This window comes from Myotis nattereri (genome assembly GCF_964212035.1).
Source record: "Myotis nattereri genome assembly, chromosome: 9".
Taxonomy (NCBI): Eukaryota; Metazoa; Chordata; class Mammalia; order Chiroptera; family Vespertilionidae; genus Myotis; species Myotis nattereri.
Window position 1 is genome coordinate 40,736,768 of NC_138084.1, and position 27,480 is coordinate 40,764,247.

Here is a 27,480-nt window from a genome sequence, read left to right on the forward strand (position 1 = left end):
TAGAGGCTGGCACCAAAGAGGCTGAATGCCTTGGCATAGTCTGGTGCTGCAGAGACAGAGATTTTTTCAGTATCCTGACTAAAGGATCACAGTAGAACTAGGAAGAGAATCCCCTAGGGCCTCACCAGCACAATTTATCATTGTGTCAACTGGAATTTTTAAGAGTCTATCTCCATTATCATAGAAGAGCCCATTAAGTTTAGATTTGTAATTGAGAGGCAATCCATTGATAACTGACACCTTTGCAGGCGGTAGGTGCTTGTCAGTAAAGTGCAAAGGCTAAAAAAAATATTGGAACTAGCAAACAGTAAAGCAATATATAGAGGCTTATGAAATCAACAACAGCAGTAGGGCAGACTTACCACTGTTCGGATTAATTGTTTTTCCTCTGTATACATTTGATAGACTTTATTCAACTTGTTCAGATGCTGGGCAAAGAAGAGAAATCTTGTTTGCATTCCCATATAGAAACAGAAAGATTATTTGGATTACTACCCCCTTTTTGGTTTTGTTTCAATAATGACCATGGTGATGACAATTCTGAATTTCAAGCACACAGTTGGGTTCACTATACTTTTCACTGCATAGCAAATTTTCAACATCACTCCAGAAAAGTTTTATTTTCTTTTATTTTCCCATTTTATCCTGCATCCTTACATTGCTATCCCTTTTTTCTGTACTTAAGAACTATTCGGCGGTCAAAGAATTTAACAGATCACACCTCAGTAAAAATGATGTACAGTTCCAGTCAAGATGGCAGTGTAGATAAATGCAGTATTGGGAATTCCTACAACCACATCAAAATTACAACCAAACTACAGAACAGCCATCATTCTGAAGCACCTGAAATCTAGCTGAACAGAAGTCCTACAACTAAGAATATGAGGAAGAACCTACACGAAGACTGGTAAGAGGGGCAGAGATACAAAATTGGCTGGTTCTACTCCCACATGTATTGGTTAAAAATTGGGGGTGGAGATTCCCTTTAGGAGTGAGAAGCTTCAGCCGCACACCAGAACCCCCAGCCCAGGGTTCCAGTGTTGGGAAGAGAAGTCCTGATAACTTCTGGATGTAGACACCAATGGGGATTGTGCCTGAGTGAGAAGGAGGGCTTCTGGAGCCCCAGACATTCCTCTTAAAGGGTCAATGCACTAATTTATTGCGATCCACTCACTCCAGCACTGGGGCAGCAGCTTTAAAGTCACCAGGGACACATGGGGAGGACATAAATTTTCTGATATCAGGGTGGGGGATGGAGGGGCCCCTTTTTTCTAGGTAGAAGTGATGGCAGAAGCCACTGTTCCTTTGCTGAGCCCTCCCACTACAAAGTAGGGAGGCAGATGACATGGCTGAGTCTAAATCAACATAACACTGTTCACCCTGCCCTGGTGATTCCTTGAAACCCCACCCAACTTGTGGGCCCAAAGGCCTGTCTTGGCTCATGCAGCCAACTTTCCTAAAAATCTCTCAAACAAGCAGAATCTGGCCTCTGTGTGCCCCATACCTCTCCCTAAGTGGCCCCATTCCCTGCACTAGCAACCGCCAGCCTTGGTTCAGAGCGTGGCCTTTCCCAAGTCCAGCACAAGTAGCAGCCATCTACAGATGACTTCGTAGCTCATGCGAGGTGGCCCCAAGAAGGGCACAGGCAGCTGCTGATCTTGGCCTGCACTTCCTGGGAGGCCCCAGAGCCAGCACACCTGGTGAATGGCTTCAGATAATGTGGAAGCACCACCCGATTACTTCCCTGAGCAACACACTCAAGGGGTGGACGGGGTGAGTACCTGAGCTCCACTGAATTGTATTCTGTTCCATGGCGTCAGCCCCTGCACAGCAGATCTTCCATAGTAGTAGCCTATCACCCTGGTGGTAAATCCCTGCCCATTGGCATGGCAAATGCAAACAAGGCTCAACTACAATAAGAGGGTGCACAAAGCTCACATGTGAGGTGGACCTGAAGTGCCCAGCTCAGGTGACTGGGGAGGCTGCACCGCTGTGCCCTACAGGACCTCTACTACATAAAGACATTTTACCAAGCCCAGGAGACTTAGCATTTTTACCTAACACATAGAAACAAACACAGGAAGGCTGACAAACTGAGGAGACAAAATCCTAACACAAAAACAAAATGTCCCAAATGTTTAATTCCAGAAAAAGAACTAAACAAAATAGAGACAAGTATTCTACCAGATGCAGAGTTGAAAATACTGGTTATAAAGATGCTCAATGAATTTAGGGGAAGAGTAGATGAACTTAGTAAATACTCCAACAAATACATAGGAGACATAACAAAGAACCAGTCAGAAATGAAGAACACGCTAACTGAAATGAAGAATACATTACAGGAACTCAACAGTAGAGTAGCTGAAACAGATAGTCAAATCACTGGAACATAAAGAAGCAAAAAACACCCAATCAGCACAACAAAAAAAAGGGGATATATGATAATAGTGTAAGGAGTTTCTGGAACAACTTTAATCATACCAACCTTTGTATAATGGGGGTGCCAGAAGAAGAAGAGAGAGAGCAAGAAATGGAAAACCTATTTGAACAAATAATGACAGAAAACTTCCCCTACCTGGGTTTTGGTATTTAATTTCTTAGAAAATCTTTACAAATTTCTTTATCTTGAAAATGAGATAACATTTCATTGGATTATATTTTACTGGCCTATTCTATAATTAGATTTTATTGGCCTGAATTAGATTTTATTGACTTATTCTACAATTCATTGGGGACAATTTTAAATATGTATAATACTTTATATATTTACTAGTGGACCAGTGCATAAAATTCATGCATGGGGAGGGGGTGTACCTCAGCCCAGCCTGCACCCTCTCTAATCTGGGACCCCTCGGCTGATGTGTTTGTCACTTTATTATATCTGTTTTTTATTTAAATTATCTCACATTTTCTTATATATAGGAAAATATTAAAATAAAACAGGTAAACTCCCTATATTTATGTCATACTTTAATCAAATCACACAAATCCTAAGGAAAATGTATTAAATACACAGATGGCAACAGTTAAACATATGTACCATATAATATAATATTTATCATGCTTCTAAATTATGGATAATAATGTTTCAATATTTTAATCATGATAATAATACATTTATAAATAACTTACACAATATAAATAGAAAAGTATAAATATATCATAAAAATATATAAGCAAAGAAATAATATATAATAAAGAGCTCATTCACAAAATTAATAATCATAACACTTCATGTAAACTGAAATTTCAAGTTTACTCTGGGTTTGTGGTGAATAAATTATCTCCAGTGTTAGCATATCAGAACCTCTGAACACACATTCTTTGCCTTACAGAAGGTTCTTAGTTCTTTAGCCATGCTAAGAGCTAAGATGCTTGGCCTCACTTATGCTTAACCAGGTTTAAAACAAACCTGCGTTATGCTTCTTTGAAGAAACCGGGAAGGGGGGCGTGGGGGGGGGGAATGGAGGGAGCTGTTGGAGGAAGGAGAAGAGTCAATGGATTACTTCTGCCCCCTGCTGGTGGACAGATGGGACCATTAGAGAAATTATCTCTCAAAGAGTGGCAATATAATTAATTGTTCAAAGCAATTCCTGTGTGGGTGTCATTAAATCATTATACTGAAGAATAAACAAAAACCTGGACTGTCTTAAAAAACAACAACAGTGTTTTCTATTCAATATAATTATAAAGACAGTGATTTTTAGACCCAACATTCTTGCTCTATGCCTTTAGGGTAAGCAAAGACTATTGGTCATTAACCTATCTAATTTGAAAAGTAATAACATAGGGTATTATTTTCAATGATAGAAATAAAAGTACAGATGCCTGAACATTTGGGTCAGTTTGAATTGAAAAGAATAAGAAAAAAGTCCCCTGAAAATATGATGTGTTTAATTTGATCACATGTGTGCTTTCTAAATGAACATTCCAGAATTCTAGACAAAGCACACAGAGGGAGTACCAGAATCCTATCACTTCCCCAGACTCAAATTCACGGCTGCTTATTCTGTTTAGTTATTTATTTTATGCCAGGCATTGTTCTGGTTGCTACAAATTAAAAAGAATTATTATGCACCATGACTTTGAGGTGGCATAACACAGCATGATGTTTGGGGAAATGTTGGTCTTTTTGTTCTCTCTTTTTTAGTGCAGGTGGAGCATATGGTGCATCTGACATATCTGAACACTTTCCTCTTGAAGTCTTCATTGATTGGTCTCATCAACACTATCCTCTTCTGACTCCCATCTACATCTTAAAATAGAACTTCAATAAAATTCCAACATCTATTGATCTTCTATTGCTAAAAGGCTGACACTCTCTGTGGAGGCACCATAAAAATTTGTGGTTAGTTTGAAGAATCCTGAATGAGCGTATGTGCTTTTAATGTATGCCTACATCCTTTGATTCCTTTCTCCTCAATCCCAGGGATTTGTCTATATGACTGGGTCAGAATTGTAGGAATCTTATTTGAATTCTGAATGTTGTACCCAAGGTCAGCAAGGATTCCTAGGGCAGCGTCTGTTTTATATGTCATCTAAACCTTACATTCAATGACACAAGACTGATTGCATGTGACAATAGGATGCATGTGGCATTTTTACAATGTATTTATATTTATCTTATTTTTTAAAAAATATATTCTTATTGATTTCAGAGAAGAAGGGAGAGGGAAAGAGGTAGAAACATCAATGATGAGAAAGAACCATTGATCGGCTGCCTCCTGCACGCCCCCTACTGGGGGTCGGACCCACAACCTGGGCATGTGCCCTTGACCTGAATCGAACATGGGACCTTTCAGTCTGCAGGCCGATGCTCTTTCCACTGAGCCAAACCAACTAGGGCTTATCTTATTTTTGTACCTCTATAATTGTGCAATGTTTATAAATGTAAATATGTGTTATCAAAATAATAAAATATATGGGAACATATAAGGGGCTTCCTGAAAAGTGATGGTTGAGATGCAGAGGGTTTAAATTTAAGACTGTTTTTTTTTTTTTAGCTTACTATTATGAATTTATTATAAAAGATAAAACCCAGGAACAACCAACTAGAGGAGATGCGTAGGGTGAGGTAAGACTGTTTTACAAGAGGAAGCAGAGGTTGAAAAACTTCACCTCAACCCCTGTCTCCTCTTTGTGAAAAACCATCTTAGGCAGAGAACATCGGTAGAAAAGTCTCATAAAAGAAGGGAAATGGTAATTTTGAAAAATAAATTTTTAAAAGCTGACCAATTTTTCTTTAAAGGACAAAGAAATTTCATTTGATGGAGGAAATGTATTAAAATAGTGAGCTAAGTTATCTAATGTTGACAGGGACAAAAGGTACATTCAGAAGAAGATTAACCTGAGGAGCTGCCTGGTGAGCTATAATAATAAAGATGAGGAATAGGTCACAAAAGCAAGCCAGAATCTGATGCTACTTTAACACATTGAAATAACTAAATCAAACAGGAAAGCCAGTATGAACTTTTAAACACCTATCTACTTTACAGCAGCCTTTAAATCTTTTGCGAAGACTTTCAGGGCCAGAACTTAAGGCAGGAAAATTATGTGAAGGAGAAACCAATCAATTCTACTGCAATGAGGCTTTTAAAATTCTAGACAGCTACTTGACATTAACCTTCTGGTCTATAAAATGGCAAATTCTAAGGAAGAAAAAACCAATTGCTCAACCTCTTCCATAAAAGCATATTAAATGAATACTCAATGGACCGACTGAATGAATGAATGAGTTCACAGAATACAATGGACCAATGCCAGAGGGTGTGGATCTACAACCTAAGTCTCTGTGCCCCAAAGGCACAGATGAGTCTAACATCTCAGAGGGACAGCGCTCCTGTGGGAAATCATTCACCAAAGGTCTTGTGTATAAATATTCTTCCCTGTCTATCACCAAGGAAGAAAAAGTAATTGTTGGCTATGTCATCTGGAGTGGAATAAAACAGAAACACCTTCATTAAATACTATATGGAGGAAAAATGCATTTGGAGGCAGCACAACTTAGGAAACGATGGGTATGAAATGACTATTTAAATGCACTTATAATATTAAAGTTCCAGGATTATTATTAAATGCTTGATAAACTGGAGGGAAAAGGGGGAGAATTATTTTGAGAACCTCAACTCCCAATTTTACAGTTACAGCATCTCACCAGCATCCTTGGGAAAATGTCCCAGGTACCATATCTTTTCTGAAAATTAGTTTTCTACTGCAAACTATTTGTTCTTACATGTGGCTTCTAAGAACAGCTCTGAGCCCTGCCAGTGGATGAATAATGACTCTTAAATGACATAAAAAAAAGACCCCTCTCTTCTACACAGCAGGTAATATACCTCTAAAACAGAGTTGCTTGGCTATGTTTTGTCAAGTCAATTGACTTAGCATAGCACAGTTTACTTCAAAATTCTATCCAACTCACCTGAAATTGAATCATTTCCTTTGAAATAAACACTCTTGCTGCCTGGAAGATGTATTTCAGTTCCAGAGTGATTGCTTCAATAAGCCCTACTGTGAATTTCTCCTCCTTCCATCTCACTGGATTTTCTGGCCTGGAGCAGCAATATCCCTGGATCTCCATCCCCTTCTCTGCCATCTATGCCATGGTACTTCTGGGCAACTGCATGGTGCTGCATGTGATCCGGACTGAGCCCAGCCTGCACCAGCCCATGTTCTACTTCCTGGCCATGCTGGCCCTCACTGACCTGTGCATGGGGCTGTCCACAGTGCACACGGTGCTGGGGATCCTGTGGGGGCTCAGCCAGGAAGTCAGCCTGGATGCCTGCATTGCCCAGTCCTATTTCATCCATGGTCTGTCCTTCATGGAGTCCTCAGTCCTCCTCGCTATGGCTTTTGACCGCTACATCGCCATTTGCCACCCACTGCGCTACTCCTCCATCCTAACTAATGACAATATCATAAAAATTGGGGTGGCAATCTTATGTAGGAGTACACTACTCATACCTCCAGTCATCGTTCGCCTAAAGTTCTTAAATTACTGCCATCCCCACATTCTCTCTCACTCCTTCTGCCTGCACCAGGACCTTCTCCGTCTAGCTTGCTCAGATATCCGATTCAATAGCTACTATGCCCTGATGTTGGTCATTTTCACACTGTTGTTGGATGCTGTTCTTATCCTTTTCTCCTACGTCATGATTCTTAAATCAGTTCTGGCAATCGCCTCTCAGGAGGAGCGGCGTAAGTCCTTTCAGACCTGCATCTCCCACATCTGTGCCGTCCTGGTGTTCTACATCCCTATCATTGGCCTAACAATGGTGCACCGTTTTGGCAAGCATCTCTCTCCCATGGTCCATGTCCTCATGGGCAACATCTATATCCTTTTCCCACCTTTGATGAACCCCATCATCTACAGTGTCAAGACGCAACAGATTCGTAGCAGAATGCTCAGACTTTTTACTCTGAAAATCCATTGAGATACTCAGGTTTTTTAAGAAATAAAAAGAGACAACAATAGTAAGTACACAAAAAATAAATTTTATTAGCGTTAGAGCTTTCGTCCTGAGTCCATGGTTCTTGATTTCAAAACATACTTTACATGTAGTCAGAGGATGAACTACAAACAGGTTCCATTTTTATCTATGACCTGGAAATGAGTTATTCTTGGCGTTGGAGGTGGGTGACTCCATCTGAAACATTTCAAAAACCCTATCAACTGTTGCTTTGTGAAAAACAAAACATATGTAAGTTATTCCACAAGTACAATAACATTCAAGAAAGGATGAAAGTAGTTAAGTGTCCCAAAATATTTTTTCAAGTATTTTCTTTGCAGTAAATTCAAATCCTAGGTCTTATAGTTTCAAAAGTGTATAACTTGCAGCTTCTTTAATTCTCTGAGATATAGTTAATTAATCTTCAAAATGAAAATGTTCCAAACTCACAGGAATATTGTGGTTACTATCTGGACCAGAATTGTCCAACCAGAATTTTTCTAAAGTGATGGGAATGTTCTAAAATAAAGAATAAGTAGATCAATAGCTACGTATGGCTATTGAGCACTTGGAATATACATAGTACAACTGTGCAAATCCTTTTCAAATTCTGGTTAACTGTAGTTAATTTATATTTAAATATTAAAAGACCACTGTATTAGGCAGTGCAGGTATAGAATATAAAAAGAGCATACAATCAAATACGACTTGCAATTTAACTTTTACCACATCTACTCTAAATTGAGAGCCTTATGTTTTGTTATATGTAATATGTATCTGGAAGTGGGTTTTTCTCTGAATCCTTTGCTTTTAAATCCCAAACAATGTCCTAAACAGATGAAACTGTGTGCTTATGACTGACCCTGAGTTTATGAAAAAAAAAAAAGGAATCAGTTAATTGTCTATAAGGATAAAGAGAAGTAATTGGTTTTATCTTCCTATAATCTCTTAGATACATAAGGTGGAAAGTATTAACACTCAACAGATTAATGCATTAATTTTACACCAAGAAAGCAAGTATATCTTAATATTTTTACATATAAATCTAACATATGTATTTGAAACTTTTATTTAAAATAATCTATGTTTATGCCTTTTTCTCTTTTCTGTATTTCATTCAATTAATTCATCTCTGTTTATTAACTCTGTCTCAAAAAGAAAAATATTGGCTTAATTTCCAGAACAGATTACATTTCCTGAACAGACTAAAGTATCTTTGCCAGAAATAAAAATGGAAAATTATCCACAGGGTAATAAATTAGGACTCTGGGGTTAGAACAGGGAGTTAATTAGAAGGAGAAGAGAGCAAATTTTCTGAAATCAATGAGGAGTTAGCCAAAGATACCAGAGTTAAAATAGTGTCTAACATAGAGATGAAAAATAACTGTACTCTAATTGCTAATTGAATGGGATTTATCCTCTTGCTACAGAACCAAAATAACTGTACTGTAATTAATATGGTTAATATGAATCTCAGATATTGTACTAAGTGCCCTAATGATGATGGATACCTGCGTGGGCCAGATCGACAGACTGAAACATGGCCAGTTTCATAAGATTTGTATGGATCAATTTTAGGACGAAAGTAGCAGTTAGCTATGGAAGCTGTAAAGGTCATGTAGGTGTCTCACAGATAATCTTTGGGCACATGTTGCTCAATAACCAGACAAGTTCCCTTCAATGCCTTGATACTATATAATGACCTCTCCTCAGAGTTGACTCAATCATGGGGAGGCAGGGACTTCTGCAATAGCAGGATGTATTTTCCACCTGCCAGGCATGATGGAAGTACCAACATGAACTTATGCTGAGTTAAAGGAATAGAGTTATATATCCAACACACCTGAGTGGTTGGTCTGAGAGTCATATTTAATATGGTGAGTATGAGGGTTCATCTGGGAATTTTACACTATGAGTGTCTGTACCTTAGATTATGGCAATTTATAAAACCAACATAGTTGGAAATAATGGCTGTGAAAAATAGGCATGAAGATATCTGGTGTATTCTCAGAAATCATAGTTTAATTTAGAACTATATAGTTTTAGTATGATGATGAGATTTATGAAGTACTTCAGAATGTTTAAAATTCATGACAAAATGGAAGGAGGTCAGCCATAGGAAGGAAGATGAGTAACAAAAGCTGATGAAAGTAAATTTCCTATGATTACTAGGTTTTACACAGAAAGGAAGAGGTTTATAAAGTTTTCATTTTTAATTGTTTTCTGGAAGCTTCTATCATGGGGAGCTAACTGGTAAAATAACTACACTTCTTCCTAGGGAGGAAATACCATTTCAGAGTCATCCACTCAGGTCCTGACAGTGAGAATAGATAGACGTATCACAGGTGTTAAAAGCACCATCTAGCACTTTGCAGTCTTTTGAGAAACGAGGCAGAAACATTCTTCCATAGATTCCAGAAAGCCAGTTTTATGAAATAGGAAACCGTTCATTCATGAATTAAGTCCTGACACTGTTGTCAAAGTAGTGGCCTGGAGAGCCGGTGAGAAACAGTAACCTTGTAGGCGTTGACCAGACTTCATTATGAGACCTGAAAGGCTACAGTCCAGCTTGAGTGGGAAACACTACTAAAGGAACACAGCGAGTTTCGGGAAATACACATTCTCCTCCTTTTGGTTTTGTTATAGGCAAACTGTCATGCCATTGTGCACTGCTCCTTTAAATAAAGTCAGAACAAATAAGGAGAATGCCAAAGTGTTGCAGAATTTACCAGGTGACCAGAAAATACACAATGAGTACTCGGAGATTCAGCGGGGAAAAAAAGAAACCTTTATTCAAAGCGCTGCTGGCTCAGGGTATTTGAAGATCCAAAGCCTGAACCCCCTTATACAATGAGATTACTCTTTATATATATTCTTAAAATTGTTTCCTAACTTCTGGGCTTTTGTGGTGGGCTTTTGCAGTCCTACTTAAGTTAGTTAGAATGGGAAGTAAGATTATAGCTAAAGTCCTGGCCTGGGTGGTGCCGGTGACCTCCCTCTCCTCTGGCTAAGCTGTTAAATTCTTCATTTGTGGCTCTTGTAAATTGGGAGTATTTAGGAAAACAGATTATTGCCTAAGGAAGGGGCAGTGACTTAATTATAGGCTAACAATAATGTGTATTAGGATACTGGTTACTGGCACAGATTCAGATTGCTACCCCCGCCCCCCAGGTTGCCCCCTATATTTTCCTTCAAAAGAATATAGGCTGGGGTGAGGTGACAGTAGGATGCAGGAAATCAGCAAGTCTAGCCTCCATTGGATTTTACCCCCACATCAAAAGCTAAGGGCCAGCATGGGAAAGATCAGTGATTCTTGGAAGTGAAGAAACAAGCTTATAGTAAAAATAATCTGCTCAGCCGAAACCAGTTTGGCTCAGTGGATAGAGCGTCGGCCTGTTGACTGAAGGGTCCTGGGTTTGATTCCGGTCAAGGGCATGTACCTGGGTTGCGGGCACATCCCCAGTAGGAGATGTGCAGGAGGCAGCTGATCGATGTTTCTCTCTCATCGTTGTTTCTAACTCTCTATCTCTCTACCTTCCTCTCTCTGTAAAAAATTAATAAAATATATTTTTTTTAAAAAATAATTTGCTCATAATAAATCCACATGGAGATGCTCATGGTACACTATACTGACTAATTTTCCTAGGTCTATCAAAATTTAGACTCAGAAGATTTTATACCTGAGGCTGTGTGTTTGTTCCCCAGGATATTTGTGACCACTATTTGAAAAGAGGAGAATCTGCTAGAGCTGTGGTCGGCAAACTCATTAGTCAACAGAGCCAAATATCAACAGTACAACGACTGAAATTTCTTTTGAGAGTCAAATATTTTAAACATAAACTATATAGGTAGGTACATTGTTATTAACTTATTAGGATACTCCTAAGGCCTGGGAAGAGCCACACTCAAGGGGCCAAAGAGCCGCATGTGGCTCGCGAGCCGCAGTTTGCCAACCATTGTGCTAGAGTAATAAATAGAGACCAAAATACATCCATTTTCTAGAACAACTCCATTGGAAATTGAAAACAAACAAACAAACAAAACAACCCAGTCAAGAACTCCTTTGCAGTGGCAACTGGTGTCCTAAAGCTCTTCTACTAAAAGTGTGATTTTTGGTTCTGTACCCTCAGCACATCAGTAGCTTAAAGAAATGCAGCATCTCTTGCCATAATCGGGTTGGCTCAGTGGATAGAGCGTTGACCTGCTGACTGAAGGGTTCCAGGTTCGATTCTGGTCAAAGGCATGTACCTTGGTTGCGGGCACATCCCCAGTAGGGGGTGTGCAGGAGACAGCTGATCGACGTTTCAAACTCTCTATCCCTCTCCCTTCCTTTCTGTAAAAATTTAATAAAATATATTAAAAAAAAAAAAAAAGAAATGCAGAATCTCAAGCTCCAGTCCAGCCCTACTGAATCGGAATCTATGCTAGTTTTGGGATGCTGGTGGTGTTCTCTTTCTTGTTCAGAGTGTTGCTCATAAGCTTTTGTTGATTGTGTGCCAATTCATCAATCTGTATCCTTATTTATGCACATTTCTGTGCTTAATTTAGTAATACAATACAAATTTAAGGAATATTAAAGTGTCAATTTACATGTAAACTTGGAAGATTGAAAAGTTTTATTTCTGCTACTTATTATAATCCAATAAACTTGTAGTTGTACATGCAGATACACTGAGAGGAAATGGTAGTGGTGTTTATTAAAACAAATTTTATAGAGATAGAAATCTTACATAGTATTCTCAAAAGACAAAACAAGATAGGTAAATATGAATTCCAGGTATTTACAGGAGGGAATACTAATGAGAAGAAAAACGATCTGCATAGAACAACCCTGGAAAAACTCAGTGTGTGACTGAGCATTGGTAGAAAAGGTGAACGTCAGTGTGAGATTTCCTAACAAAAGTATCCAGATACCCACTTCTTTTTCAGTCTGGCAAAAAATAATAATAAATGAGATAAATATGATTCATATTTATGGAATTAGGTACAAAGAATACAAGGACTAAGGTGTTATATATTATATTAAATAGAGGAATTATGTAAAATAATACATATTGAATGCTGAAGTTCATGGAAAACACTATCCTATTTATCTCCTAAAATACTAATCAGACTGATATTCCACAATTAAAGAGTTTTGGGATTATTTTCAGTAAAAACTGTCTCAAAAGAAAAGACAAACAGATACTGGCATTTGGGTATTGGGGAGGCTCCTTTCTCAGCAACCTACAAAGAGACTGACAAGATAACAAATCCCACCAAGTTCATAGAAATCCCTACTAAATTCTTGGTCCTTCACCACAAAATAGGGAGGGACAGCAAAGGATTACCAGGGCTGTGATTAAATATACCAATACAAAAATAACATATCCAAAAAAAATTTTAAAAATTAACTGAGTGCAGAAAATTTTATTTAGAGCAGAAAATAAAACTTAAAAATGAAGACAAGTCCATAAATAATACTCTTAATGAAATAGTCATATTACATCCTTGATATAGGAATAGAGTATTATTAATAAGAAACAATTAGATAACACTAAGATTATTGGAAATTAAGCAATATGAGAGATGAAATAAAAATTAATAGAAGTTTCAGGAGATATATTTAAGAATGCAGAACAAAATAATTTAATATTAAATATGGGAACTTCAGAAATAAAGTATATAAGGTCAATCCAAGAACACCAAAAACTCATTAATAGAAGTTCTAGAAATATAGGGAAGATAAAAATAAAAGAGAAATTGGTTAAAATTAGGAATTTGAAAATTCTATAAGAGTTTTTCTAGAACAGTAGACACAGTAAAAGTTGACAATATCCACCAAGTATCCAGAATATATATATATGATATATGAAATATATATATGATATATGAAAAAAATATATAAAAATATATATAAATATATATAAATATATTTATATATTTATAAATAAAATATATATAAATATATAAAATATATATAAAATATATATATGATATATGAAATCATATATATATGATTTCATAGTAAGTTAAGAGAATAAAAAGACAAACTATAGGCTGGCATAAAATATTTGCAAAATACTTATCTGATAAAGGACTTTTATTCAAAATATACAAAGAGCTCTTAAAACTCAACTATAAGAAAATAAACAACTAAGTTGAAATGTGATCAAAAGATCTGGACACATCACCAAAGATGATATGCAAATGGCAATAATCATATGAAAATATGTTCAATATCATTTGTTAGTAGGAAAATGCAAACTAAAACAGTCATGAAATATTACTACACACCCATTAGAATGGCTAAAATTCAAAACACTGACAACAAATGCTGGGGAGGATGTAGAACAATAAGGACACTCATTTATTGGTGGTGGAAATGCAAAATGGTATAGACACTTTGGAGAAGAGTTTTACAGTTTATTACAAAACTAAACTTAGGCCCTAACTGGTTTGGCTCAGTGGATGGAGCGTTGACCTGCCGACTGAAGGGTTCGGTTCTGGTCAAGGGCATGAACCTTAGTTGCGGGCACATCCCCAGTGGGAGGTGTGCAGGAGGCAGCTGATCGATCTTTCTCTCTCATCGATGTTTCTAACTCTCTATTCCTCTCCCTTCCTCTCTGTAAAAAAAATCAATAAAATATTAAAAAAAAAACAACTAAACTTAGCCTTATGTGATCCAGCTGTTGCACTCCTAGATATTTTACCCAAATGAGTTGAAAACTTAGGTCCACACAAAGACATGCACATGAATGTTTATAGAAGCTTTATGTATAATTGCAAAAATTTGAAGCAACTGAAATGATTGGATAAACAAATTGTGGTGCATTCATACAATATAATATTCTTTGTTTATAGACTGAGCTATCAAGCTGTGAAAAGACATGGAAGAACCTTGAGTGCATGTTGCTAAGTGAAAGGAGACATCCTGAGATGGCTACATATGTTTACAAGATTTTACCTATGTAACATTTTAGAAAAGGCAAAATCATAAAAAGAGTGTAAAGGTCAATTGTTGGTCAGGGGTTCAGGGAGAGGGAGGGAGGCAGGCAGGAATGAAGAGGTGGAGCACAGGGGATCCCTTTCTAGTCTCTTCTTATTTAGGTCCTATGTATGGTGAGGTGAAGGCTTTCATTAGGCTTTCTCTCTCTCACTTTTTGGCTGATGTACTAGCATTCAGGAATCTCTCTTGCCTGTAAAACAGCTATGGAAGGTCATCTTAGAGAAACTTAAATATTAAAGCATATTTAACGGAAAAACCCCAACCACTCCATCATCCTCAATTTACAGAAAAGAAAACCAAGGCCCATGAAATTTCTACCATTATTTTAGTCACAGAGTTACAATCCCTTATTCAATCTTTTGGAATCCGTGGAACTTTGAAATCTGAAGCTTTTGGCTGCACAAGCTGACCTAAAGCAATGACAAAACCGTACATAAACTGTTGTGAGGGTATTTGCATAGTTAAATATTCTATGTTTGTTGAAATAATATCAATCTATTTGTCTATGAGGGACTCATCAATACCCCAATAATATTGTTACCTAATATCAAGAATATGACCATGTAACTTTTCTAAAATCTAGAAAATTACTTTCCTAAAAATGTGACCCAAGTATTTCAGATAATGGTCCAGAGACATCTCTATAAGAGAGACTAAATGTATGGAAGGTCTTAAGCAATAATTAATCTATCTGTATAGGATATTATTGGAAATGGGCTTTAAACTAGTAATAATTTACAGCCCTCTGGTATTTAAAATATTATCTACCCAAACTTATTTATCAAGAAACATAACTATATCCAGAAGAAAATATGTATCTGAAATCATTATCTACAAACCCTTTTGATAAAAAACAAAAACAAACAAAAATCTTCAGAGATGAGATAACCACGGCTGCAGAGTCCCCAGATTGGAAAGTAACAAAATAAGGAGAGCCGACGGCCTCAGCCTGTGCCTCCCATTCTTTGTTCTGGTCACCATCAGGAAATCAGATATAGAGACCAATTTCTATTGTCACCTAATTTCTCACTCTTCTTCCTCAGTCTCTTTTCCTCTACTATGCTTTGATTCCCTTAATTTCTTTTCCAAGGATAGGTGGGAAAATAAGTATTTGTCCTTTTTTATATCCAAAACCACTGGGAGAAGCTATTCAATAAACCATCATTTTTAGTTTCAATATCTTTGGATATAAAGCATTTGAAATGTAGGGGACATTTTGTGGCTCTCTTTCTAGACAATATTCACACTTGAGTAATAACATATAGCTTCTCTCAGCCAGTAATTACAAACATGTCTAGGTAACTGACTGGCCGATTTGGCCATTTGTCTGATATTGATCATCCAATTGAGGTCAGCTGATGGTCAGTCATTACATTTATAGGAAATCTATGCTAATATAGGTGAAAGCAGCTTTCAGGAAGTCTTTGTTAAATACGAGCACATCAGGGTTATTTGGGAGGCTCCATTTGAAAGAAGTTAATGAGAAGCATTCCTTTTTCCACAAATCTCTTTCATTTGCATGGAGTCAGTTTTATTTTTTATTTTATTTTATTTTATTTTATTTGTACTCATCATTGATCCTTTTAATTCACTCTACAGAAAACAGAAGAGTACAACAACATTAATCACTGAAGAGACAAAAATGTTGTTGTACCAGATTATATATATATATATATATATATATATATATATATATATATATCTATATATCTTTTTAAATCCCATTAGTATAGTGGAACTTGTATCTATCTCCTTTTTCCTCCAACTGTAACCCACATTAAAACTTTTAAAATGTGTTTCAAAGGATGAAAAGGATCTTTATAGTAGCTGGTAGAATTTCTGAACCCCTCTGATGCTGACTATGTGACCAAGCTCAGCAGCCTAAACATTTTAAAGTACATAAGATGACAGAATGCAGTTTTAGGAGCCTTCTAAGAGCATACAATTCTTCCACAGGTGGCACTGAAAGCTTGTATTTGCCAATGTGTCCATGTACTGCAGTAGCACGAGTCTCTGACATGTAAAGGAAACTTGGAATTTAGTTGCATGTGTTAATTTAAGTGTCTGAGGATGCTCTCCAGAGGAGCAACTGAATAAATTGTAGATGAGAAAGCAAGGGTGCTTCTCCCTGAGGACTATGTACCAGAACCAGCTTGAGGCCATCTCTTTTCTAGAAGAGGAATAAAATGCATCCTCCGGGGACTGAAGATGCTGCTCCTGAGAGATGCCTAAAAGAAGGTATAAATAGAGAGTTCCAGATTCCGATTTGTGTTGTGAAAATCTTGCTTTTCATTTTTTTCTCCACTCAACTGTCAGGATCCTAGAAACTAAAGGTAAGTAAACTGAGTTATGCTTAGTGAAGACATATAGTTAAAGACACCAGGGGAAAAAAATCAGGAAACTGTAAAAGCTGCTTATTCTTTCTGGATCTGAATCATCTTGCAGTTTCTTTAACCCTGACCTAAGATGCATTGGACATGACTTTAACTCTGAACTTGACCTGCAATTATAGTATCTCTTTGTGCTCTTTTATTAAATGGGACCTCTGCAAAGAGCACAAATACACGTATTTTTCATTTAGAATATGTTAATGTAATGGTCATTTTTCTTTGACATGCAGATCTGAATGCAGTCTTTGTATACATTGAACTTATATTCCAGTAGTTAAAAACAAGGCTCAGTTATTTAACAAGTTTAGTAGTTAAAGATAAAGTATATATACAGGTGTCCTAAAAAATGTACATATACTATAAATATAATTACAAAGTAGTGTTTATTAAAAATACACTTCATTTTCACTTAACAGCTATCAGCTGTTAAAATGTATATACATTTTTGGGACACATATATACATATACATACATATAGGCATGATTTTTTTTCATAGAATTTACTGAATATTCATTATACATCAGGTACTGGGCTAGAAAAAGCTGAAATTCAGATATTTAACTCCCTTTTCTATATAACAAAGATGTTACATTGGTGATAGAGCAAGAATACTCTATTCTAAGCCCAACTGTCCATTATCAGTATGTTAAACTTCCTGTACCTTATAAAAGTAAAATTATAGTTTTGGGGTAAAAATTTTCAATTGGTATCATGTGCTCATTATGGGAAAATAAGCCATGGCTTTTGTGGATATCCTAAACCAGTTCAGTCTCTGTATACTGGCTCATAAGCCTAAAGTCCAGAAAATGAAATTTTTAGTCTTAATGATGGTAATTTTGCTAGTGCCCTAATTTCATATGTTGTTGGCAATAGAATCATATCTGGTTTATGTAGTGAACATCCTTAAATACTAACTTAAGCGTTGATGCAGATTTGTAATTGGTGCTTGTTTTTAGGTATTTTACAAATAAAAACTGAATCACAAATTAAGCAATTTTTAAATGGACATGCAGCCAGAATATGACTTAGCCAGAATTAAAATTCAATTCTATGTGGCCCTAGAAGCACACTATTTGTATTACCACACAGTTCTCTGTGCATTTATTAAAGATTCAGTCAGAATATTTCATTAGTAATATTATAAAATAATGTTACAAGGGGCCCCAGACCTATAAGCTAAGTAACCACAAGTGATATTGCTAAAACCTAACAAAACAAAACAGATCACGGGTATCCCAGATCACCAGTAGAGTTGGAAGAACACTTGCAAAATTTATTTTCCTCCCTCCTATCTACTTTTCTGTATTTCTTTCTATTGCTTAGACTCTTATCTCCCCAAAATTTTTTTTAACTTTTTATTGTTGAAGATATTACACATATCCCCTTTTTCCCCCCATTGACCCCTCCTAGCCCATCTAACCTAATGTCCTTATGAAACCTCTCTCACTAAAAGCCCCACCTTCACAACTGCACTACACTCACATATATGGCTCTGTCATAGATCTGTATAGGTGTACTCAAAATTATCTTTTCTCTCACTCCCTGAAGCATCAAAAGCCCATTAAAATTTTCAAACAATTAATCATAGCTATATGTTAAATGGTTATACAGTTAATTTATGTAATTAAAGTAGATTCATATATTTATGTATATCAACATATTTTATTATTTTAAAAGAATTACACTGCAACTTATATAAAAGAATAATTGGATGACCATTTGAGTACTATATATTCTAACTTATAACAAAAAAAAGAGGCCAAACTTTTCAAGCATATAAAAAAAGGGATTACAATATTGAAGACCTAATAAAAATAAAAGTAAAGGTAGTAAAACTATACTATACAATGGTTAATACACTGGATTGCAGTAAAATCAAGAGATAAAGAGGCAGTCATTCTGAAGCCTATGTACAGCCTTAAAGAATAAGATATTCAGCTAACTTTTATTTGAGAAGTGAGCCTGGGGGAGGATGGAAGCCACTTGTCATCCATTTATTTTGTACCTATGTCTACACCTTGGTTTATATCTATGTCTATATGTACACAAACACACTTATACAGCTTATCCTAATGTTGTATCTCCTAGCCTGACTTTTCACCCAACATCTCCCTTACTTATGTCTACATTCTTTGGGAACTTATACAAATAGTAATCAATAAATTACCTCCCCTTTCTTTTATTGAAGAACTATAGACTCCTGCTTTATAATGTGAAAGCATTAAGTGATTTGCTGCTGTGGTGGTCTTTGGAAGTACAAAGTATATTGTCTGATTTTCAATCAGTGACCCAAGTGGTTTAAAATGATTTTCCTTCACCACATGCTAAGCATATTCACTTAAGAACCCAACTCAATTTGACATTAAAAATATAGTTTTTAATGTCAGCCCTACAATTTTAAGAGATGTATTAATTGGCAGATAAGGATCAATTAATTCACCTGTGTCCTCAATGCCTAGCACAGGGCTTAGCATCAAATCAATCAATGTTGAAAAGGGGATATGTGCCATATTTCTTGAAATCTATTTTGTCAACACCTATTCTTTTCCTCTTCCATCAGCAGTATAATTCAATTTCACATCTGTCTGTTTACTCAGGGATGCGATCAATGAAAAATTCAATGACATGTTTATATCTAGTTTTATTTTTATAGCAAGTATTGAGTGGTCATTCAGATCAGAGCTTTCAAATTTATCCTGCCTGACTTTGAATCCAGTGGGACCGGCAAAAGGCTGAAGGTCTAAAGGATGTTTTCTGTTTTCATTTATAGAAATAATAACAGTATCCATGTCATGGATTACTGTAAAAGTCTTTTTAACAGTCTATCATGAAAATTTAGCCCTAGCTGGTTTGGCTCAGTGGATAGAGCGTCGGCCTGCGGACTGAAGGGTCCCAGGTTCGATTCCAGTCAAGGGCATGTACCTTGGTTGAAGGCACATCCCCAGTGGGGGGGTGTGCAGGAGGCAGCTGATCAATCTTTCTCTCTCATCCCTTTCTAACTTTCAATCTTTCTAACCCTCTATCCCTTTCCCTTCCTCTCTGTAAATAATCAATAAAATATATTTTTAAAAAATTTAATAAGTTAATATACATAAAGTACTATAACATATTAAGAACTTATGAAATGTTAACTTTTTTTTCCAGGATATATTTAACTCTTCCAAGGAGTCAGAGTGCACTTTTAGGCTAGTTAATCCATCTCCTTATTCTTTCACAGAGAAGAATATATTAGGGGGGAAAACCATTTGATCAGATATCATTCAGCCAAAAGCTGTGCTCCTGAATCCTCAGTCAGCCCCATGGTCTTTCAGTAAAGGTACTAGGCCTGGAATATGCAGCCGCAGATGGTGCCTTCCTTTTACAATCATACCGATCCCCAGGATATGTGGTATGTCCTGATTGGAATCCCAGGACTGGAAGATTCGCACACCTGGATCTCCATCCCTATCTGTTCTACGTACATTGTGGCTGTTGTAGGCAATACTTTTCTAATCTTCTTAATCATGACTGAGTGCAATCTCCATGAGCCCATGTATCTCTTCCTCTCCATGCTGGCCTTAGCAGATGTCCTGCTCTCCACAGCAACAGCTCACAAGATGCTGGCAATCTTCTGGTTCCGTTCCATGGATATATCCTTTGGTAGCTGTGTATCTCAGATGTTCTTCATACATTTCATCTTTGTGGCAGAATCTGCTATTCTCCTGGCCATGGCATTTGACCGCTATGTGGCCATCTGTTACCCACTGAGATACACCACAATCCTAACCTCCTCGGTTATTAGGAAGATTGGCATATCAGCTGTGATCAGGAGCTTTATCATATGCTTTCCATTTATTTTCCTGGTATACCGACTTACATATTGTGGGAGAAACACCATTTCCCATTCCTACTGTGAGCACATGGGTATTGCTAGATTGGCATGTGACAACATCAATGTCAACATAATTTATGGTCTGACTGTGGCTCTACTCTCTACAGGACTGGATGTAGTGTTTATCATTGTGTCCTACACAATGATCCTTCTCACAGTGTTTCGGATACCTTCTTGGGCTGCCAGATGTAAGGCTCTTAGTACATGTGGTTCCCACATTTGTGTCATACTTATGTTCTATGCTCCAGCATTCTTTTCATTTTTTGTCCATCGCTTTGGGGGTAAAATCATCCCTCACCACATCCACATTCTAATAGCTAACCTCTATGTAGTGGTGCCCCCTATGCTCAACCCCATTATTTATGGGGTGAAGACAAAACAGATTCAAGAGCGAGTACTTTTGCGTTTCTCCCCCATCAGCACATGTTGTTAAAATAAAGAATACATTAAAAAGGTAAGGATAGAATTGTCATAATACCAGGCAATCCCTCTCCTGTGCATCTACCCTCCCTCAAAGTTTGGAAACTTTCATTCCCAAAAATATATGCACCACAATGTTCATTGCAGCATTATTCATGGTAGCCAAGACATGAAAACACCAAAGTGTTCTATGGCAGATGATTGGATAAAGATGTGGTACATATGTGCAATGCAGCACTACTTGCCATAAAAAGATGAAATACTGCCATTTTCTACCACATGGATGGGTCTTAAGAATATCATGCTAAGTGAAATAAGTCAGGCAGAACAAGTTAAGAACCATATGGTTTCACTCATATGTGGGGTATAAAACTGAAAGCTAAAAATAAACAAACAAGAAAAACAAACAAAACTCATAGACACAGACAATAGTATGGTGGTTACCAGAGGAAAGGGGGGTTTGGGGAGTAGTAAAGGATAAAGGAGGTCAAATATATGATGATGGAAGAAGATTTGACTTTGGGTGATGGGCAAACAATGCAACATACAGCTGATGAATAACAGAATTATACACTTGAAACCTATACGGGAACATCTATACTAGTGTCAACAATAAACATAAAGTAAAAAATAAAAGCAATCAAGAGCTCCGATGATAAATTCATTTAGGCCACTAAAAAATAATGAAATAAAGAAACATATATAATCTTATTAACCCATGTTGCCCCACTAAATTTAATAAAAAATGTAAGTGAAACATAAATTAACAATGTTCAACTCTCCCAGGAATCCATTATCATGCATTTTATTTTTAAGAATAAAAAAGATAACTAACAAAAGAGAAATTTCAAGTTTAAACCCAGACTTATTTTTGTGTGTGCAAAGCTGGGTAGTGAGAGTGGTGAGTTGCTCAGCTTTTTAGTAGACAGTTGAAATTTTTAATAGACATGGAAATAGAAACACTCTTGCTACAATCAGCTGATATTTGGACCAAGAGAATAAGGCCACCATATTTTAGTTATTTTTTCTGTACCCATTTATTAAGTTAAAATGTGAGCTCTAAAATTAGATACTAGTGTTGATTTATCACTCATAAAGTATAATGTATGTGATAGACATACAATATGATATGTATCTTTTGAATTAATGGGTAGTACTGAAATAAACAATTAGTATCCAACATTTAATTATCCCACCTACAACCACATAAGTAACTTAAAAGCTAAGACTTTTTTTTTCTACATATTGCGTATTTTAGACCCAAATCATCAAGGAGCATCTTGATATTAATAGTTAGTTCACTAGAGGACTAAAGGATTAGAAAGTTTTATACCCAGGACACAAAAATAAAAGGTAATGGAAAATTAAATAGGATATTTACACAGAATCTTGCATAAAAATGACTTTAATCAGGTCAAATGTAATATCTATGAATTTATCTCTAGACTGTACATTAATTGTTCATATGTAGAAAATATTTTTATAATCTTTCCTTCTTAAGGCCTAGCACAACGCCATGAGAATGAGAATGAAAAACAAACAAACAACTTTGAGGTGTTCTCTTGAATATTTGTAAGCTTTTGAAGGTTAGATGTTTAATCTGTTTATTTATAACACACACACACACACACACACACGCACATGCGCATGTGCCCCTCTTTAAAAAAAGAAAGCTGTGAATAGGCTTTCCTATATAGCTTTCATTTTTGGGAAGGGAAAGAAGACAGAAAATACAAGTGATCTGTGCCTAGTGGTATTAGGCTAAATAATCACTTGATTTATCTTCAAAATATTTGGATTTCACCCCCACATTTTTTAAAATTCAAAGTAGGTATATTTTTCTACAATACTTTAGATATTTTGCTGTAAAATTTATATTCAGTGCTATACTTACTCATCACAATAATACTAATTGATGCAGGTAACAATATCCGCATTTTCAACATTCAGTGTAAGAAATTAAAAGGTTATTTCCTTGACCCTTGGAGTACTGAATAATTACCTTGGCCTAAATATGTATTCTATTCATTTTTATTTCAACAAGAAAGTATATTTTAGGGGTTGAAAAACTTTGATATTAGAAATTCTGGTTTGTCTGTCACACACTAACTGTATGAAATTGGCATTCTGTGTTAACTGCAGGGTGTCTCAGAAATATGTATACACACTTTAACAGTGGAGAGCTCAATTTTGAAAATGAAATATATTTTAATAAACACTGCTTTTATAATTATTCAAAGTGTGTGTATACATTTTTGGGGACACTGTATTTTGGTTATGAACTGGTAAAATGGATTTATTTTAGTGCCCTCCTCATTGGTTTGATAATTAAATGAAATATATCATATGATGTATTCAATATTTACTTATTATGTATTTTTTTGTTTTGATAATGATGATAATTTTTCTGAATAAATACATTAAAGAACCCAGTCCACCAAACAACCTAGGCCTGCTTCCAATAATCCTCAGAAAAATTATTGGAATGGGTCACCATCCTAGATACTGAAGTCGCATAAAATGTTGATAGAAGTTGCAGCAGGTAAGAAGTTTCTGGCCCAGCAGGCATGGCTCAGTAGTTGAGCATTGTCCTAGGAACCAGCAGGTCACTGTTCGATTCCAGGTCAGGGCACATGTCCAGGTTGCGGGCTGGATTCCCAGTTGGCATGTGCAGGAGGCAGCCAATCAATAATTCCCTCTCATCATTGGTATTTCTGTCTCTCTCTCCCTTTCCCTTCCTCTTGAAAACAATAAAAATATATTAAAAAAAGAAGAAGTTTCTGATTCAAGGGCAAATTATTCAAGGAATGAATCAATAGATTAGAGCATGATAACAGAATTCACAATTAAGTGTCCTAGAGACATTTTTATGCTCCCACTTGGCAATGGGAAACTAAGAAATGCCAATTTCAAATTCAGAATGTATGATAGAGGAACAAAATATGATTAAATTTACAGGCTTAATTTTAAAGAAATCTTCAGGTTGAGGCGCCAGGAATTTGTAGATGCTGAACAGAGTTAGAAGATCACTGTCTATGCTTAGCTGCCAAATGCAGTATCACTGAGCTCTGGCCCAGAAATTTTTGAAGGAGGCTTTTTTTGTCCTACTGCTCCTTGACTATTAAATCTTCAGCTAGTTAACAATGACTAAGGGAGACAGAATGCCACACAGAATGGAAATGAGGAGTTCTGAAGGGGCTTAGGACAACTGACATCCTCTTTCAGATAGAATATATACTTTTAAAATAAGGGTGCTGTGAGTTGGCTAAATAAAGTGAGAAGAACCCAGGCCAGGTAGCTCAGTTAGGTAGAGCATAGTCCCCATATTCCAAAGTTTCTGGTTTGATCCCCAATCAGGGCACACATACAAGAATCAACCAATGAATGCATAAGCAAATGGAACAATAAATCAATCTCTCTCTCTCTCTCTCTCTCTCTCTCTCTCTCTCTCTCTCTCCTCTCTCTCTCTTTCTCTCCTTTCCTCTTTGGCTCTAAAAATAAAATTGTTTTTAAAATGAAGTGAGAAGAGTCCTTTATATGAGGGAGAGACTGATAATTTGTCATCAGACTTTGAAACTCAGAGATCCAAAGGATATATTATCTCAGTATTTGAACTGTAGCTTTTCCCCAGAGACAGATTTAGAGGCACTACCTAGTCCAGTGATGGCGAGCCTATGACACACGTGTCAGAGGTGACACTTGAACTCATTTTTTGGGTTGATTTTTCTTTGTTAAATGGCATTTAAATCTATAAAATAAATATCAAAAATATAAGTCTTTGTTTTACTATGGTTTCAAATATCAAAAAATTTCTATATGTGACACGGCACCAGAGTTAAGTTAGGGTTTTTCAAAATGCTGACACGCCGAGCTCAAAAGGCGTAGGAAATGTACATTACATATTGTTTATTATAATACTAACCAGAGGCCTGGTGCATGAAATTTGTGCACAGGTAGGGTCCCTAGGCCTGGCCAGCAATCAGGGCTGATCTGTGGAGTGACCAGTAGGGAGATTGGGGCCCCCTGCTCTCACCTGCCTTGGACTGGCACCACCCAATCACCTGCTCCACCATCGCGCCATGGTCCTGCTCTCATCTGGGTCCATCAGGGCCGGCACTGCCTCCAAAGCTGCCTGCTGCCAGCGCTGCATTGCCAATACCCACCATGTTCCACGCCGCCCCCTGGTGGTCAGCGCACATCTAACTACCAGTCTGTTGAACTCCCACCCATGGGGACAATTTGCATATTAGTCTTTTATTATATAGGATTCTCTTCAAAACAATCTATAAATTCAACGTTACCCTACCTGCCTGCCTACCTGATCACCCCTAACCACTCTGCCTGCCTGCCTGATCACCCCTAACCACTTGCTTGGGGGTGAGGCCAGCCCTGCAAGGGGCTGTCTGCCTACCTGATTGCCCCTAACCACTGGCCTGCCTACCTGATCACCCCTAAGTGCTGGTCTTCCTACTTGATCACCCCTAAACACTCTGCCTACCTGATTTCCCTTAACCACCTCTGCCTCAGCCCCTGCCACCATGGCTTTGTCTGGAAGGACGTCCAGAAAGATGTCTGGAAGACATCCAGTCTAATTAGCATATTACCCTTTTAATAGTATAGATATTTAGTACTTTGCTCTGTTTTTATACATGCTGGTTGTAATTTTATGCACTGGAAAGCTGGTTGTTAATGTTTATTTGAAAGAATAAATATGCAAATATTAGCAAGAATTTTTCCACTTCTTAAAATTTATTTTTAGTTAAGTATAATTGATATGCAATCTTACATTGGCTACCTTTATTTCAGATATGCAATACAGTGATTCAACACTTTTATTATTTACAATGTGATCAGCCCACTATTCTGTTAATTAGCAGGAATTTAAAAACATAACAACCAATTAGATGTGAATTTATATACAATAAAAACAGAATAATTACATCAATGAGGTATGACAAAACAGATATGCAGATCAAAGAGCAGACTACCCAGTCAATAAGTATATTTTATTTATATAAAACTCAAAATACTAGTAGAATATGCAGCCTTCAAAATGGTTGAAGAACAGACCACCAATTAATACATAACATTAAATAAATTATTTACATATTTGAGAATAATTAAATAAAACCCCTAATCACCCAAGTCCTTAAAACAAACTCCAAATGAAGTTAAAGTTTTATTTCTCTCTCTCTCTTTCTCTCTCTCTTCTTTGTCTTCTATTGCTCTTTTTCACTATTACTGTTTCTATTTCTCTTTTATTATTATCTTCCTATATCATTTTCTATATTTACTGTTCTATTTCTTCCATTATTACTGTATTTTTGACTTTGTGTATGGAATAGCTTCTTAAAAATGAAAAGTATATGTCATAAAAATATGTTAAGTTGACTACATAAAATTTTGTATGTCATGTGTGTGACAAAATGAACAAAGTTCAAAGACAAGAGAAAGCCATATTCAAAATATCTAAAATATAAGTAATTGTTCTACATCTAAATTATAATTTAAGGTTTTAAAAATTAAATTTGTCTTATTTTCCCCTTTTTTGTATATGCATTCACTTATGTGTATTTCTTGGCATGCCTTTCAGTGAGACTCATTCTTTTACCTTCTCTAGAATCTAGCTGAAGGCTCTGAGAATAATTAGTCATGATTCATTGCTCCTTCAGGACCTGTCTCCTCTTGCCTCCCCTGACAGTCAGCTAAGCACATATAAGTAGACATAGAAATGTGCCCTCAGCCCAATTAGAAGGAAACAGCAAGAAAGGGGGTGCGAGGATGGATGTGCCTGCTCTCAGTTCCATCTGGATGAGTATGTATCTGACATCTAGGATTAGCTAACTGTAGTTTGCCTCATGATATGCTGATACTGGCTTGTACCATTTTGGGAAAACTGATTATAAACGTCTCAGATCTACATTCAATGGCATTATGGTGGTAGCATTAAAGTAGAAGTATTTAACCAAATAAATTGGTAACTGGTACAGATCAGGGCATTTTTCACTCAGAGAACTGCTTGTTAAATATTTATTAGCATTCCTCTGGTTATACCTAACCGAGGACCCCATCCCATTTGAGAGGAAGAATTCACTCTCACTCACCACTGCCATTTCTGAGTCCCATTCTGAATTCCATTTCTGGCCCCTAATCTTAATCTGATGCTCTGCTACAGTTGAGCAGAGTTTTAGTGTAATAAACTTGTTCACAGATAAAGAACCCCAGCTCTGAAAACCAGTACCATGATCTTATTCAGCCTGTGAGACCCTGATGGTTTTGGTGTTACACTCAGCTCTGACTCCACGTTCCAGCAGGAGATACTGACACTCCTGCAAAGTACAGAAAAGCTTTCCCCATCATCC

General features: G+C 36.7%; 2 protein-coding genes across 2 annotated transcripts; both read left to right on the plus strand.

Moving 5' to 3' along the window:
- Window positions 1-6,470: 6,470 nt before the first annotated feature.
- Window positions 6,471-7,433, plus strand: OR51V1 (olfactory receptor family 51 subfamily V member 1; the record flags this gene model as incomplete). The annotated part of the gene is made up of 1 exon (XM_081098216.1): window positions 6,471-7,433. One exon carries the CDS (start codon window positions 6,471-6,473, stop codon window positions 7,431-7,433), a length of 963 nt encoding a protein of 320 aa, XP_080954342.1.
- A 12,726-nt stretch (window positions 7,434-20,159) lies between these two features.
- LOC308524055 (olfactory receptor 52Z1P-like) lies at window positions 20,160-21,131 on the plus strand (the record flags this gene model as incomplete). The annotated part of the gene is made up of 1 exon (XM_081098208.1): window positions 20,160-21,131. The coding sequence occupies one exon, from the start codon at window positions 20,160-20,162 to the stop codon at window positions 21,129-21,131; it is 972 nt and encodes a 323-aa protein (XP_080954334.1).
- Between the last annotated feature and the right edge of the window lie 6,349 nt (window positions 21,132-27,480).